The sequence below is a fragment of the Tupaia chinensis genome, unplaced genomic scaffold (assembly GCF_000334495.1).
Source record: "Tupaia chinensis unplaced genomic scaffold, TupChi_1.0 Scaffold147312_1, whole genome shotgun sequence".
In the NCBI taxonomy this organism is placed as follows: Eukaryota; Metazoa; Chordata; class Mammalia; order Scandentia; family Tupaiidae; genus Tupaia; species Tupaia belangeri.
The window spans coordinates 2,813,537-2,829,105 of NW_006207163.1; the positions used below are offsets into that span (position 1 = coordinate 2,813,537).

Sequence of the window (15,569 nt, forward strand, 5' to 3'; positions counted from 1 at the left end):
ATTACCAATGTAAAGGAAGACCAAAAAAAAAAAAGATTTTACAATCTAGAATGGAAAATAGCCAGTTTAAAGCAAAAGATGTTGGGAACTCCCCTCTTCTTTATCTATAATTTTAATTCATTGACCTCTTTTTAAGTAATTCTGCCCTCTCTATTGGTAATAATTCACCATTAGTAATAACATGATGCCATGTAAGTTACTATTTATCCTCTGCCCCTGTAATGGTCTTCTATAGCCTTTTGCTCTGATTTTTCTCAGTTATTTTTCAAGTCCTACTGAAATATTTTCAAATGCAAATTTAACCACATAACTTCTCTATTAAAAACCTTTATCTGGTTCCCCATTGCTGTTATTTATTCACATGACAAGTATTTTTTGAGCATCTTCTACATGTCAGGCACTGCCCCATGAGCCAAGGAGACAATAGTCCACAAAAAACATAAATAAAATTTGGGAGTCAGCAGGTGGCATAGTGATTAAGGTGCTGGACTCTCACATTGCTGGGTGCGGTTCGAATCCTGGATGTGGTGGCTTGAAAATCACTCCAGGCGCAGGTGTGTGCATGCCCTCCAAAATTTCAGGAGGCGAGTGGAGGGGAAGAGATTGTGGTTTGGCCATCCCCCTTAGGGGGAGATTTCCTCACTTTCCTTCTCTCTGTCTCTCTCCAGTGAAAGCACACACTTTATTGAAAAAAAAAAAAAGTAAAATGTCTGTCCTCATAGACCAATTCCAGTGAGCAAGACCAGAAACACGCAAAGTGCTTATAATTTCATCCTCAAACCCCTCAGCTTCAACTGCTTCAAATTATAAGTGCCAACAAAACAGAATTTTCTACATTGTGCTATTGTATGTTTCATAAATGCTTCAGCCATTTCAACCTGTGTTTTTCTAATTATAATTTAAAATTAAAACAGAAGTGTTACCTTCTCTAATAAACTGCTGAAAACCTTCCAACTTCCTCTTCTTACTGGATTAGCTGCCTCTGTATCCACTAGTGGGCTAGGAAATGTTTAGCAACCATTTTGGGGTGCAGGGTCTTGATTCATGGCATTTGCACATTCACATAGTTTAAATACTCCCACAATGACTGATTTCAAGGTGCCAGTGTGAAATCCCTTGGCCTGCAGATTTTGTGAGAATTTGGTGGTTGGTTTTAACAAGCCCACACAAGCTGCCTGTAGCACACCACTTCCTCCACTCCTCTGCTGTCACATCTAATTCATTTATTCATCTTTTTCTTAAACAAATATTTGGTGAGCATTTACTCTTCTAGTCGGTACGGTGGCACTAAACATTCACCAGTTAGTTTGTTGGCTATACTTGTTCTTGTCTGAAATGCTTGACCTAAAGTGTTTCAGATTTCAGAAAATTTATTTTCATATATATGATGAAGTATCTTGGGGATTGGGACTCGAGTCTGAAATCAAAATCCTCTAATGTTTCATATACACCTTAATACACATAGCCTGAACATTTTATATGTATATATTTTTTTGAGAGATTTTTACTGTAGGGCGCGTGCGCTCGCCAGAGAGACAGAGAGAGACATAGAGACAGAAAGCGAGAAATCACTCCCCAGGGGGGATGGTCACGCCTCAATCCCTTCTCCTCCATTATCCTCTCAGGATCTTGGGCACGCATGCACACGCTCCCGGCGTGAGTTTTAAGCCACCGGGTCCGGGACACGAACCACGGTAGACTACGTGGGAGTCCAGCGACATAGCCATTACGCTAACTGCTGGTTCCCTTATATTTTTTTTATTGCAGCATTTTAACTATGACCCATCACAGAAGGGCCCCACACCCTCATGTGAATTTTCTACTTGTATTGTCATGTTGGCACTCAAAAAGTTCCAGATTTTGAAGAATTTCAGCTTTCTGAGTTTTGGATTAAGGATGCTCATCCTTTAGTCTCCAGCACTGAGAGCTTACTGTCTAAGTGAAGAAATACTAAAATATAGTTTGCAAAGAGTCATGTCAGCAATGAATTCCAAATGTACACAAAAGAAACCTAACCCACATATTGTGTACTGAAGTTTTTTGATGAATGCATAAATGAGTGTTTGAATATAGATACAGAAAAAAATTGTTTTCGCTCATAGAAGAAAAGATAATGATAGAGAGGTATCCTGAGATTGAAGACATTTGCTATCATGTAAGCAAAGAAAAATTATTACTGAAAGTAAGAGGTACTAGAATGTGGTAAAAGACTTTTTAAAAAGGAAGAATCTTCATATTCAGCATTTTTTAAGGAAATATTGAGCTGCTACAATTATTATGATATGGAAAACAAAATATCTATTCATAATAAGTAATTTTATGGTTTCCACAGATGGAAATCATCACTTCATAGTATATGTTTCTCAAATTTTGACTGGAATGGGCTCCACAATCATTCTTCTTTGTCTGTTGGGTTATTTGGGAATTCGCAACAAAATCAGATGGCTCCTAATTCTGGTATGTATTTCAGTTCAGTAGCTTGAATTTGAATCTTAGATTGTAAGGGGCCAAGTTATACAAATAATCAATACTGATTTGTGTTTCATGGCATTGCCATAGAGTCATATCCTTGGAGGTAAACCAAATGTAGCACTCCTCTCCTAAGAAACTTTTTCAGATAGGATTTTCTTTGCGAGTTTCCCATGGATCAGATCTGGACCTCAGCACCTGTCCATTTAGGTACTTAATTTTCAACACAGACTCAATGAGAATCTATCTCCAGGGTGAGGTATAGTTAACCAAACGTGAGAATATAAAGACTATAATTAGGAAAAGTGTATTCCAATCAGTGAGCAACATAGCTCACCAAGGAAATGAAAACATGGTCTCTGCTCAGCACATTTCTCCCTGTGGGCATTCCATGAGGAAAGCTAACTTATAATTGAGCCTCAATTTATTATTTAACAAAGAGAAATAGAACCGATCCCTATGTCAGGCATGGCTGAGAGGGCCAGACTAGCTAACACACTGTCTCTCCCTAGAAATGTAACATGAAAAGAGAAATTTTAATCCTGAGTATACTGATGAACATGAACCACTGTACTTGTGGCACTATGGATCATAATCCTCCCTCAGGCAAAATATGTCTTTTAATATTTTCCTCAAATCAGATTGATTTTAATTCATAGCCTAGCAGATAGGAATTTCCAATGTGTATGTTTTGTTCCTTAGAAGAATACAGAGTCTTGCCTTTTCTTTTTTTTTTTTTTCTTTTTTAATTTGCTAGAGGGTGCATGTGCTCACTGGGGAGAGACATACTCACACTCAGAGCTAGAGAGTGAGAAGTCACTCCCCCCATGGGTAATAGCCACACTGCAATCTCTTCTTCTCCATGTATCTTTTGGAGATTTGGGGTTTGCACACAAATGTGCTCTGCATGTCTTTCCAGTTGTTGGGGCTGGAACTTGAACTGTGCCCTCAGCCACAGGGGATGCAGCTGCCTTAACTGTTACAGCACAGGCTGGCCCAAGAAATTTAGCTTTTGTGTAATACTGAAAGTCTGGATGGTCACTGGTTATCAATCCATAGTGGTTACCACAAATGCATTCCCTTGATTCTCCTGGTACCTTTTTTTTTGGGGGGGGGAGGTTTTTTGCTATAAGGCGCGTGCACTCACCAGAAAGAGACTGAGAGAGACAGAGAGACAGAAAGTGAGAAATCACCCCCTCAGGGGATGGCCACACCTCAGTCCCTTCTCCTCCATTCTCTTCTCGGGATCTTGGGCACACACACACACACACACACACACACACACACACACACCACACGCTCGCGCGCCTGGAGTGAGTTTAAGCCACCGAGTCCAGGACTCAAACCGCGGTAAACTATATGGGAGTCCAGTGACATAGCCATTCTGCTAAATCCTGGTTTCTTCTCCTGGTCCATTCTGCTGTTTGAATGGCCTGGGGTAGCAGAGGTAGGGCTGTTATTCATCCAGCGTACACCAGTGCAGGTATACCAGTGCCACCGGTTCATGAAAGATTAGTCATAGCCATTACCTCGTTACATCCCTGCAGTATCCCTTCCCTGAGATGAAACCTTCAGACCTCCCCAGTGACAGCTAATAAAGGAGCCATGCCTGACATAGGGATTGGATCCTGCCTATTCATCATTTCTACTATTATTTAAATATTCATCCAACACAGGCATTTTAAGCAAACCTGGAAACCATGTCTCATTTCATTCTAATTTTACCACCTCACCAGGACAATGTCAGGAAGTGCTATCTCCCTTTGCTTTGGGAACTCAGAGACCTCAGCATCAGTCTCAGGATCTTTTACATCTAAAATGAGACTGGTTCACTCCTCCTTATCTTCCAATGCCCACCCTATCTTCTCAAATCTTATTTTTCTCTCTTTCCAGGACACTTACTATAATTTTCTCACTGGAGTCTAGATTTTGAATGTCAAAAATCAGGAGAGAAATGACTGGCAGGAAAACCTTGATTTCTGTCTTTACACATTTCCATTTGGGCCAAGGAAATGCAGACACCTCTACTACTTACTGTACTGTTGGAGATCAGGGGGAGGAACAAAGCGGGGTGGAAAACATCTCACAAGTGTCTGCCTCCTGTGGTTCAAGTGTTAATGGCATCCTAATGAGAATGTCTGGTAGACACTATTATGACAATATCCAACAGGTTAGGGCCCGGAGCCAAACATCACTGTCCCTTCTAATACTGCATGCTTTTTGCCATCATGAACCTTTTGCTATTCTCCTCTGAACTTTCCTGGTGAATACATTTTTTTCTTTAACAAGAATAACTCATACAGTTTATTCATGAACAAAGCTTATGATCCTAAGAGCTGTCCATGGTTTAAAGGTAATTTTACATATCCCTGCTATAAGACAGTAATGCTTTTGTTTTATACAATTTTTCTTGCCCCTGCTCATCTCTTACTAATGTAAGAGGAAGTTTAACTTGGATTTAGAAATGATGTAAATTTAAACATCTAAATATATGTAAAGATTATTTTTGTAATGTAGTAGCATGGAGAGAGAAGAGTCTCTTTTTAGACCGAAAAGATGCTGAGACAGTTTCAGAAGTCTCTGAGTTCCCAGAGCAAGAGGGGCTAGCATTTGTTTTCTGACATTGTCTTTACATTTATTTATAAATTTTTGTCTAAAAATCAGAAATATAATTTATGTCGAATAGAACATTTTACATGGATATTTTAAAGTATTAAATGTTTAAAATGTGTGCTATTAATAACAATAAAGTATTACTAATATTTTGTTTAGCAAATAGACTACTGACTTTTTAAATTGTGAATTATAGATTATATATATCAATATGCACTGCTCTAAAATAAGACTATAAATTTTAAAATGGAACATGGTCTAATAGATGTGAAAATTATTTTGTTTGGCTTTGCAGAGAAATATTTTTAGTTTTCCAATAAATTGTCTAACTATACATATAGAATTAAGATGTTATTGCAGTTATTTTTTGTTGTATTAATACTTTCTACTCTCTGCATGATGGAATAGTTTACACAATAGCTCACAAAAGTACTGAATTCTCTAGCTGAGTCAAATGGTTTGCTAAGTGGAGGTCGAGATGATTGGATTTTTCTCTCTAAAAGTTTTATACCATAATTAAGATGGTTTCATCCACAACTCCATTAGACCAAGAAGTCTGTTTGAGTTTTCATACAATACTGTTACTTCTTTCAATCTTAATTTTATCCAAATATTTGTTGACTTTTTTCTTTGCCTTTTTATTCCAGTAATTTCACTTGTATTTATTAATGCAGGAAAGTTCAGTGATATCTAGCTATATTCTGTGTATTTTAAGGCTGAATGTTTTATATGATACTCATTATCCCATAATTGCAGCATCTTTTGAGTTGCCAGAAAAGTCAGGATACATTTTTTTTTTTTTTTTGCATAGAAAAACATAGGAAAAATACATCGTGACTTTTCTAACAACCTAATAAGATATATATTAGGGGTATAGCTGTCATTTCTTTTTCTTTTGTCTTAGTATGCAGTGCTGCTTACATGGGCATTTGGTGTTCAAGTTGTACTTTCAGTACTCATCTTCACAAAGAAAGAGGAGGTACGAAAAGTGAATCCTTATCAATACATCCTTTTATTTCAAATCTACAGAAAATTGAAACCTTAGATATTGACACCTGAGAGCCCATATTACATGCCAAAAGTAAGTGTCTTTGAGAGAAGAATATATTCAGTAGGAGTACTAAAATTCTGTTTAGGTTGGGGCCAGGGGTCAGATTGGAAAAGTAGGCTATAGAAATTTGTCTTTCATATTTTTCTGAGGGTTATAAGAAGAAATGTAGAATACTTAGAAATTCATGAGAATAACATTTTGCTTCCTCCCTAATCATAAATAAGCCTCATATATTCTTATAGATCACAAAGAGCAAGATTAAATGCTTTCATACTTACCGAGATCGGAAAAAAAAAAAATACGAGAAAGAAACAAAACTCTTAGAAATAAGGAGAACATAGCAAACTGACATTGAATACTCTTTTCTAAGGAACAACTGGGAAGTGTTACTATAAAATTTTCACTGTTCATACAATTTTCAACAGGTTCACCAGCTATGGCAAAATAAAATTGATTTAGTCATATCTGAGTATGGATCTAAAGATAAGCCTGAAGACAAACCCAAGTGGATGATTCTAAATGCTTTACAGAAAACAGTAAGATGACATTAGCATAAAACTGAAAATTAGATGTCAAAGGTCACACCGTGGGATAAGGCAGAGAACAGGTGGGGACAGAGGCTGAGAGGTGGTGTTTCTTATAAAATGTGCAGAACGGTATTGTCCCTACTTACAGGTTTGAGATTTATCCTCTTGTAACTCCTATCTCCTTTTGGGGGATTAATTAATGTTCGTTTTATCCTGATTTTACCTGGATAAGTATTTTGCCAACTGGATGGTCAATCTTTGATTAGCTTTTGCCATGTGGGATGGTCATCTTTGCTATACTGATGGGAGTAAGTAAGCAGCAGTCCCTGTTCTCAGTAGAGTAGCAGGGTGGTAGCCCATTGACCCCAAAAGTCAGGATTGCCATGTAGTAACTCTGTGATCCTGGACAAGCAACCCCCAGAGTTTCAGGTTCCATATTAATAAAAGGGGCATAATAACCCTTATTTGTGGTTGGCAGGAATAAATGAAGTAATATGAGAAAGAATATATACAATAGCAAGCCTTTGGTCTGGGACATGATAAATAACTAATAGTTGATAGCAAATGTTACCAGGATTATTATTATTATTTCACAGTAATTCAGACTTTTCTTTTCTTTTCTTTCTTCTTCTTTTTTTTTTTTTTGTAGAGGTTTTTGCAATAGGGTGTGTGCCCTTGCCAGAAAGACAGAGAGCCAGAAAGCCAGAAATCACCCCCCAGGGGGGATGGCCATCTGCAGTCCCTTCTCCATTCTTCTCTCAGCATCTTGGGCACACATGCACACATGCCTGGCATGAGTTTAAATCACGAGGTCCGGGACTTGAACGGCAGTCGACTACATGGGAGTCCAGCAACATAGTCATTAAGCCATCTGCTGGCCCCACACAGTTCAGCCTTTTCTAAGTAGGCATAGCAGAAGGATAAGAGAACTAGTATTGTCTGCCAAATGACTGACAGAAATAAATCAGTACCTGGAACATAGTAAGTGCTCAGTAAAGAAAACAGCAAACATTTACAAAAGTGCTTTCACATATTGACTCATTTAATCTTCCTAACCCAGTGATGTAGGGATTATTATCCTCATTTTATACACGAAGAAGAGAGAAATTCTGTAATGTAACCGGGATCACACAGCTAATAAGAGGCAGAGCCAAGATAAAAACCCACATATTCTGGCGTTAGATTCTGTGCTCTTAACTGCAATACCAGATACTTCACGTAAAAATAGCTGCTATATTTAGCACATGTAGTATTAGAAATGCATGTTAAGAGATTTGAAAGTGTAATTACAAATGCTTCCACTCATCTTATTTTTCTCTGAGGTATGTGATCTGTCCATTTATCTCATCTTCAGATTTCATCACAATTTATAGCAGAAGACTAAGCCTTCCTTTCTATGGTCATAAAATGAGAAGCGGGAAAATAACTGTGTGTATACTATCGCCGTTATTAGTGGGTTTCCAGCTTACAGTTCCTAGCATAAATACCACCCCCCAGGGGGGATGGCCATCTGCAGTCCCTTCTCCATTCTTCTCTCAGCATCTTGGGCACACATGCACACATGCCTGGCATGAGTTTAAATCACGAGGTCCGGGACTTGAACGGCAGTCGACTACATGGGAGTCCAGCAACATAGTCATTAAGCCATCTGCTGGCCCCACACAGTTCAGCCTTTTCTAAGTAGGCATAGCAGAAGGATAAGAGAACTAGTATTGTCTGCCAAATGACTGACAGAAATAAATCAGTACCTGGAACATAGTAAGTGCTCAGTAAAGAAAACAGCAAACATTTACAAAAGTGCTTTCACATATTGACTCATTTAATCTTCCTAACCCAGTGATGTAGGGATTATTATCCTCATTTTATACACGAAGAAGAGAGAAATTCTGTAATGTAACCGGGATCACACAGCTAATAAGAGGCAGAGCCAAGATAAAAACCCACATATTCTGGCGTTAGATTCTGTGCTCTTAACTGCAATACCAGATACTTCACGTAAAAATAGCTGCTATATTTAGCACATGTAGTATTAGAAATGCATGTTAAGAGATTTGAAAGTGTAATTACAAATGCTTCCACTCATCTTATTTTTCTCTGAGGTATGTGATCTGTCCATTTATCTCATCTTCAGATTTCATCACAATTTATAGCAGAAGACTAAGCCTTCCTTTCTATGGTCATAAAATGAGAAGCGGGAAAATAACTGTGTGTATACTATCGCCGTTATTAGTGGGTTTCCAGCTTACAGTTCCTAGCATAAATACAAATAAGATACTATGAGTAGCTTTGGTGGTTAAACTAATTTTCAGTATCCTAACCCTGAAGTATTGTTTTAGTCATTATATATTATCTACATTGTACCAAGATTGTTGGTACATATGGAAACACAGGCAGTACTGTTGTTATAACTTACAATAACAATCCTTCACCTTTTTCCTTTTTTAAATTAAAAAAACATTTTTTTTTAGAGATTTTTGCTCTATGGTGCATTTGCTTGCTGGAGAGACAGAGAGTGAGAAAGCAAGAAATCACCTCCCAGGGGTAATGGTCATGCCACAATCCCTTCTCCTCGTTCTCCTCTTGGTATTTTGGATATATACTCACATGCTCCCAGGATTCTAGAATCAGCACAGGAAATGAGATACTTATTAGATATTTGATCATTATGATTATTTTATTATCCTTTTTTGGCTCTTTGTGGCGATTTTTCTCACAATACAAAATTGGAAGTTAGCATTTCACGTTAATCCTAAGAAAGTACAAATAACCCTGAAATTTTTTTGTGTATACTATACACATACAGCAGCATACTCTGAATAAATGTAAAGAAAACTGCTATAGTTAGGAGCAAGAAGTAGCTCTTCTATATTCTGATCCTAAACATAGTTTGTACATAAGCAATCAAGTATATTACCACCTTAGACATTCATAAGACAAAGTTCATATATAATGATTTCATCTAACTATAACTCACTCACGTGAGTAGTGATCTTTCACTCTGGTCGACAGCACACCCAGCCACAAAATAATGAATTAAATAATCAAAATCACACTTGTGTGTTTCATCCATTACATTTCAATAGGGAATGCATCATCTTCATCAAATAACTACTTCGGTATGTATGAGAATGATATAATTAACTGCATTTTGAATACTTTACAGTAAAATTTATAGAACCTTTTTCCTAGTTACAGTGTTGTGGCCAACATAATTACACAGATTGGATAAAGAATAAGAATAAAGAAAATTCAAAGCAAGTGCCATGTTCTTGCACAAATTCTACATTTAAAAAGTGGTTCTGTGAAGAGCCACTGAATTCAATTTACCTAGAGGTAAGAATAAGTCAATTCTTCTCCAAGTGTTTAGAGTGTTTTTATTTTTGTTATTGATTTGCAAGTCATTTTTTTTTGGAGAGGTTTTTTTGTTTTTTGTTTTTTGTTTTTTGGGTTTTTTTTGCTATAGGGCGTGTGCGCTCACCAGAAAGAGAAAGACAAAGAGACAACGTGAGAAATCAGCCCCCAGGGTGGTTGGCCACGCTGCAATCCCTTCTCCCCCATTCTCCTCTCGGGCTCTTGGGGCATGCATGTACACACGCCTTGTGCGAGTTTAAGCCACCGGGTCCGGGACTCAGACCACAGTCAACTACATGGGAGTCCAACGACATAGCCATTATGACAGCTGCTAGTGTCAGTCATTTGAAAATTCTAAGCAAATTTTTGTTTATTTGTTATTATCATTATTATTGCTAGAGACCATGTGTGCTCACCAGAGACAGAGTAGGAGAAGGGAAATCTCCCCTGCGGAGAATGGCCTCCTCCTTTTGGGATTTGGGAGATCCTTGAACACACACGTGGTGTTTCTCAAGCAGCTGGGTCTGGTACTCATAAGCGGTTGGCCATGTGGGATAAAGCTGTCTTAACTTCCAGACTGCAAAGCCGACCCAACCAAATTTTTACACAAAAAAAGAATATTATTTGTGGCTACATTTTTAAGCCATTTCACTCTATTGAATACATAATTAGGTAAGTAGTAGCATTATTTCATGAATATAATAAGTAAATTGAATAAAATTTCTGGGTTTATATGATTTAAGTGTTCCTGGACCTTAGGATACCATCAACCTTTCTCCCCCACCTTCTTTCAAAAAGCCGAAGGAAACAAAACAAAACAAACGAGAGTACTTTCGTTAACCCAGATATATTATAGAATTGGTAAGGGAGCTGCAAAGTCAGAAGTAGAATATATGAGTTTTGAAAACTAAAGGGAGGGAACTGTAGTGATGACAATAGTGGTATTCAGGTAAGTACAGCAGAAGCAAGAGTAAAGGCTCATCTGGAGCCACGAAAACATCTGCAGAAAACAGACCACAGTCAACTACATGGGAGTCCAACGACATAGCCATTATGACAGCTGCTAGTGTCAGTCATTTGAAAATTCTAAGCAAATTTTTGTTTATTTGTTATTATCATTATTATTGCTAGAGACCATGTGTGCTCACCAGAGACAGAGTAGGAGAAGGGAAATCTCCCCTGCGGAGAATGGCCTCCTCCTTTTGGGATTTGGGAGATCCTTGAACACACACGTGGTGTTTCTCAAGCAGCTGGGTCTGGTACTCATAAGCGGTTGGCCATGTGGGATAAAGCTGTCTTAACTTCCAGACTGCAAAGCCGACCCAACCAAATTTTTACACAAAAAAAGAATATTATTTGTGGCTACATTTTTAAGCCATTTCACTCTATTGAATACATAATTAGGTAAGTAGTAGCATTATTTCATGAATATAATAAGTAAATTGAATAAAATTTCTGGGTTTATATGATTTAAGTGTTCCTGGACCTTAGGATACCATCAACCTTTCTCCCCCACCTTCTTTCAAAAAGCCGAAGGAAACAAAACAAAACAAACGAGAGTACTTTCGTTAACCCAGATATATTATAGAATTGGTAAGGGAGCTGCAAAGTCAGAAGTAGAATATATGAGTTTTGAAAACTAAAGGGAGGGAACTGTAGTGATGACAATAGTGGTATTCAGGTAAGTACAGCAGAAGCAAGAGTAAAGGCTCATCTGGAGCCACGAAAACATCTGCAGAAAACAAAATCTCTTTCCAAAACATAATGCAGAAAAGTGCTGATGTCAATGACAGGACAACATCTTAGTTACTTTAAAATTAGTGACTGAGGTTTCCTAATATGACATGAACCTCCCTGAACTATAAAGGCTTACTCTTCTGTTAGACATTGACTTGCTATTTAGACTTTGATAAATTGTTTATTTCTATATGCTATTTCTTCATAATAGAATTATGTGTAAGACCACTTCCACCTCCAGGTCAATCTAGGAAACTTATTTTCTTTAGGGATGTGAAAATAAAATCAGTGCATGGTATCATGTTAATGCTTTAGCCTTAATTGGAATTAACCTTGGACTTCTGGCTTCAGAGGTAAGCTTTTATTTATATACTTAAAGATAGAAAATATTAAGTATAAACTGTACAGAATGATCTGCAGAACAACAAGGTGGAGACTTCATCTGATAAAACAATTAGAGCCAGGACCTTGAAACTTTATTTATACCCAGGAGATATATTTTTTTTAATTTTTATTTTTTTGAGAGTTTTGTTTGTTTGTTTGTTCGTTTGTTTTTGCTATAGGGCACGTGCACTCGCTAGAGAGACAGAGAGACAGAAAGCGAGAAATCACCCCCTAGGGGGGATGGCCATGCCACAATGCCTTCTCCTCCATTCTCCTCTCGGGATCTTGGGCACAGATGCACACACTCCCAGCGTGAGTTTTAAGCCACCGGGTCCAGGATGTGAACCGCAGTCAACTGCATGGGAGTCCAGCGACATAACCATTACGCTAACTGCTGGCCCCTATACCCAGGAGATATTTAAGTCCAGCTGGAGGTCATCCCTGAATTAGGGAGGTGTTAATAAATGTTCATTATGGAGGTAGTGATTTCATTGCTTTGAGATATCTGGCTTTCTTATCATCTTTCATATATGTGTGTATATATATATATGAATTATCACCAAGATACCAGTTGCAAAATTGGGATTGATAAGCAGTGAAGACTGATAAGAGCAAGTGCAGGTTATGTATTCGAAGAAACTATGGGAATGTGGAGGTTTTTTGTTTTTTGTTTTTTTGGGTTTTTTTTGGGGGGGAGGTTTTTGCTACAGGGCACGTGTGCTTGCCAGAAAGACAGAGAGAGACAGAGACCGAAAGACAGAAACCACCCCCTGGGGGTGATGGCCATGCTGTAATCCCTTCTCCTCCATTCTCCTCTCAGGATCTTGGGCACACATGCACATGCGCCCAGCATGAGTTTAAACCACTGTGTCTGGGACTTGAACCGTGGTCAACTACATGGGAGTCCAGCAACATAGCCATTACTCCAACTGCTGGTCCCTATAGTGGAGTTTTAAGATCAGAACAAAAACATATTGCATGGTTTGCCAGAATATGGTGCTGAGCCCGAATCTGATTTTATATCAGTTCACAAAGCCTTCGACCTAAGGTGCCATCTTCAACTGGTTAACTGCTTTAGTCTCAGAATGGTAGTAAGCCAAAACATCCCTATAAGCATTAGTATCATTGTTTATAATGTTGATTCTCTGTTGTGTTTATGTCTGAGTATTTAAGACAGAACTCGAAGAAGGAATAGTGTCTCTGTTCTATTTTATCTTCTAGCTTTTCACACCCCCTCTCATGATCCTATGCCAAAACTGCAAAAAAAGAGGCAGTTTTGTAGGACTAATGATATCATTAGAAAGAGAATAATAAACAAAAAACAGACCAGCAGCTCATGAAAGCATCTAGCCCAGTGATAGCCCATATAATTAGAAACTAAAAGGATTTTTTTTAGTCCCTGTATACATAAACTTGGTATCAGCTGCGTTACTCTAGAAGGCTCATTTTGCTGACTTCTTATTCTTAACCATAAGTAACTTATTCTGAATTTATCTGAGCTGTAGAATCTTTTTTTTAGGAAAATAAAAGATTTATTTATTTTATGATTTTGCCATAAGGTGTGCTCACCAGAGAGAGACACAGAAAGTGAGATTTGAGCTGCCCTTGTCCTGGACTCAAATCACAATCAATCATGTGGAAGTCCAGCACCCCTACCACCACACCACCTGCTGGCCCTGTTTGATCCCTTTTCCTTTTACAATATACATTTTGGTGATTATAATGTAAATGTTACCTTTATATATTATTCTGATTGACTAAGTCTCATATTGTTTTCTTTTCTCCCAGGTTTTGCAAATCTTATTTACTATTTCTTTCTTAAGACTCATCAAGAATAGAATATATGCAGAAGCATGATGTTTATTTAATTTTTTCAGAAGAAATAAGTTAATTCTCAACTAATCATATTATTTCATTCCAAAATGTTTTGAATGATATTAACTAAGTTTAGAACTGGTTCAAATCACTGATTATATGTAATATAGAATCACTGAGCATTGTAATAATAAAACATTCATGATATTTTATCAATTTCATTTGTCAAAATATCAAATTTGGCAGTTCAAAACTGTTCTCTTCACTTATTTTCTAAATTCAGATGATATCATCATATATACTGAATTGAAAATATGGTGAAGTAGGTCCACCTGGATGGCATGGTGGTAGGGTGCCACTGCCTGATACTGGAGCTGTAGGAGAGCCCTGTGTTTGTATCAGGGTCCACCTGAACCTTCTGGGCATGCTCACAGGCACATCTGTGACCTCGGCTGGCTGGAAGGCATGCGTGTGGGTGTCATGGCAAAAAGTGTCTAGCATAGCTGTTTCTGGAAAGAAGGAAAGAAGGAGAGAAATGAGGCAAAATATGTCTAGCATAGCTGTTTCTCAAAAGAAAGAAGGGAAGGAGAGAAGGAAAGAAATTAGGGAAAAGAAGAAAGGAAGGAAAGAAGAAAATAGAGAAAAAGCTTTTTTAAAAACCTTAAAAATATGGTGAAGTCTCATTACATTTTTTTATTATGTAGAGAAAATACCAATATGATTTTAGAAAATGTTAATTAAGGGAGCAATTTATTTTTAAGAGAGAGATTTTTGCTCGAGGGCATGTCCACTCACCAGAGAAACAGAAAGCAAGAAATCACCCCACAGGGGTGCCATCCCTTCTCCAGTCTCCTCTCAGGATTTTGGGCATACATGCACATGTGCCTGGTGTGAGTTTTTAAGCTGCTGAATCCAGGACTCGAACCATGGTCAACTACATGGGAGTCCAGGGATATAACCATTACTCCATCTGCTGGTCTTTAAGTAAACAATTTTAACATTACCTCTCATTTGAAAATCATGAGAAAACAACCCTGATATATGGGAGATGTACAGGAATACTGAAAATCTTCATGACACTGACCTCTATACTGAATTAATCATGTATTTCTCTCTTCTTATAATGTTTGCAAGTAGATAATAAACTTAGAGTTTTGGATATGCTTTCATGGCAATAACATAATATTGAAATAGCAGTGAATTTATAACCATAGCAAAAATAATCTATTCTAAATGATCACTGAAATCTCATTCACTTTACTCGCTACTCCTTTTCTTCTCTTTTTCCTTAAATTTTGTTTCATACTTATGTACACAATTCTCTGAAGGATATAAAAATAACCCACCTGTCCTATTTTCCCTAACAATGATTTTGTGAGAAGAGAAACATATATCCTTTGAAAAATAAAAGGTACTATACAGGTGTGAAGTATTATCATTGTTGTCCTTAATAGCAAAAGGCTGTCTTGACCTTGAAGAAATAAAGATAAGTTAACTGAAGATCCTGCATTGTTCTGCCCCCAATAGAAGGCTCACTCTCATTTACTAACGCAGTCATTTCTATTTTCATCCATCTCTTCAGAACATTGTATATTTCAGATGCACAGACTCTTGAAAATCAG

General features: G+C 37.6%; 1 protein-coding gene across 1 annotated transcript in view; it reads left to right on the forward strand.

Annotated features, from left to right (window-relative positions):
- Positions 1-13,989, forward strand: part of TSPAN19 (tetraspanin 19) — a 16,102-nt gene extending 2,113 nt beyond the window's left edge. Inside the window, exons 3-8 of the mRNA XM_006169615.1 lie at positions 2,333-2,457; positions 5,987-6,061; positions 6,559-6,669; positions 9,850-9,993; positions 12,018-12,101; positions 13,921-13,989. Coding sequence (XP_006169677.1) covers positions 2,333-2,457; positions 5,987-6,061; positions 6,559-6,669; positions 9,850-9,993; positions 12,018-12,101; positions 13,921-13,989 — 608 coding nt within the window. The remainder of the gene's footprint in view (positions 1-2,332; positions 2,458-5,986; positions 6,062-6,558; positions 6,670-9,849; positions 9,994-12,017; positions 12,102-13,920) is intronic.
- The last annotated feature ends 1,580 nt before the right edge of the window (positions 13,990-15,569 follow it).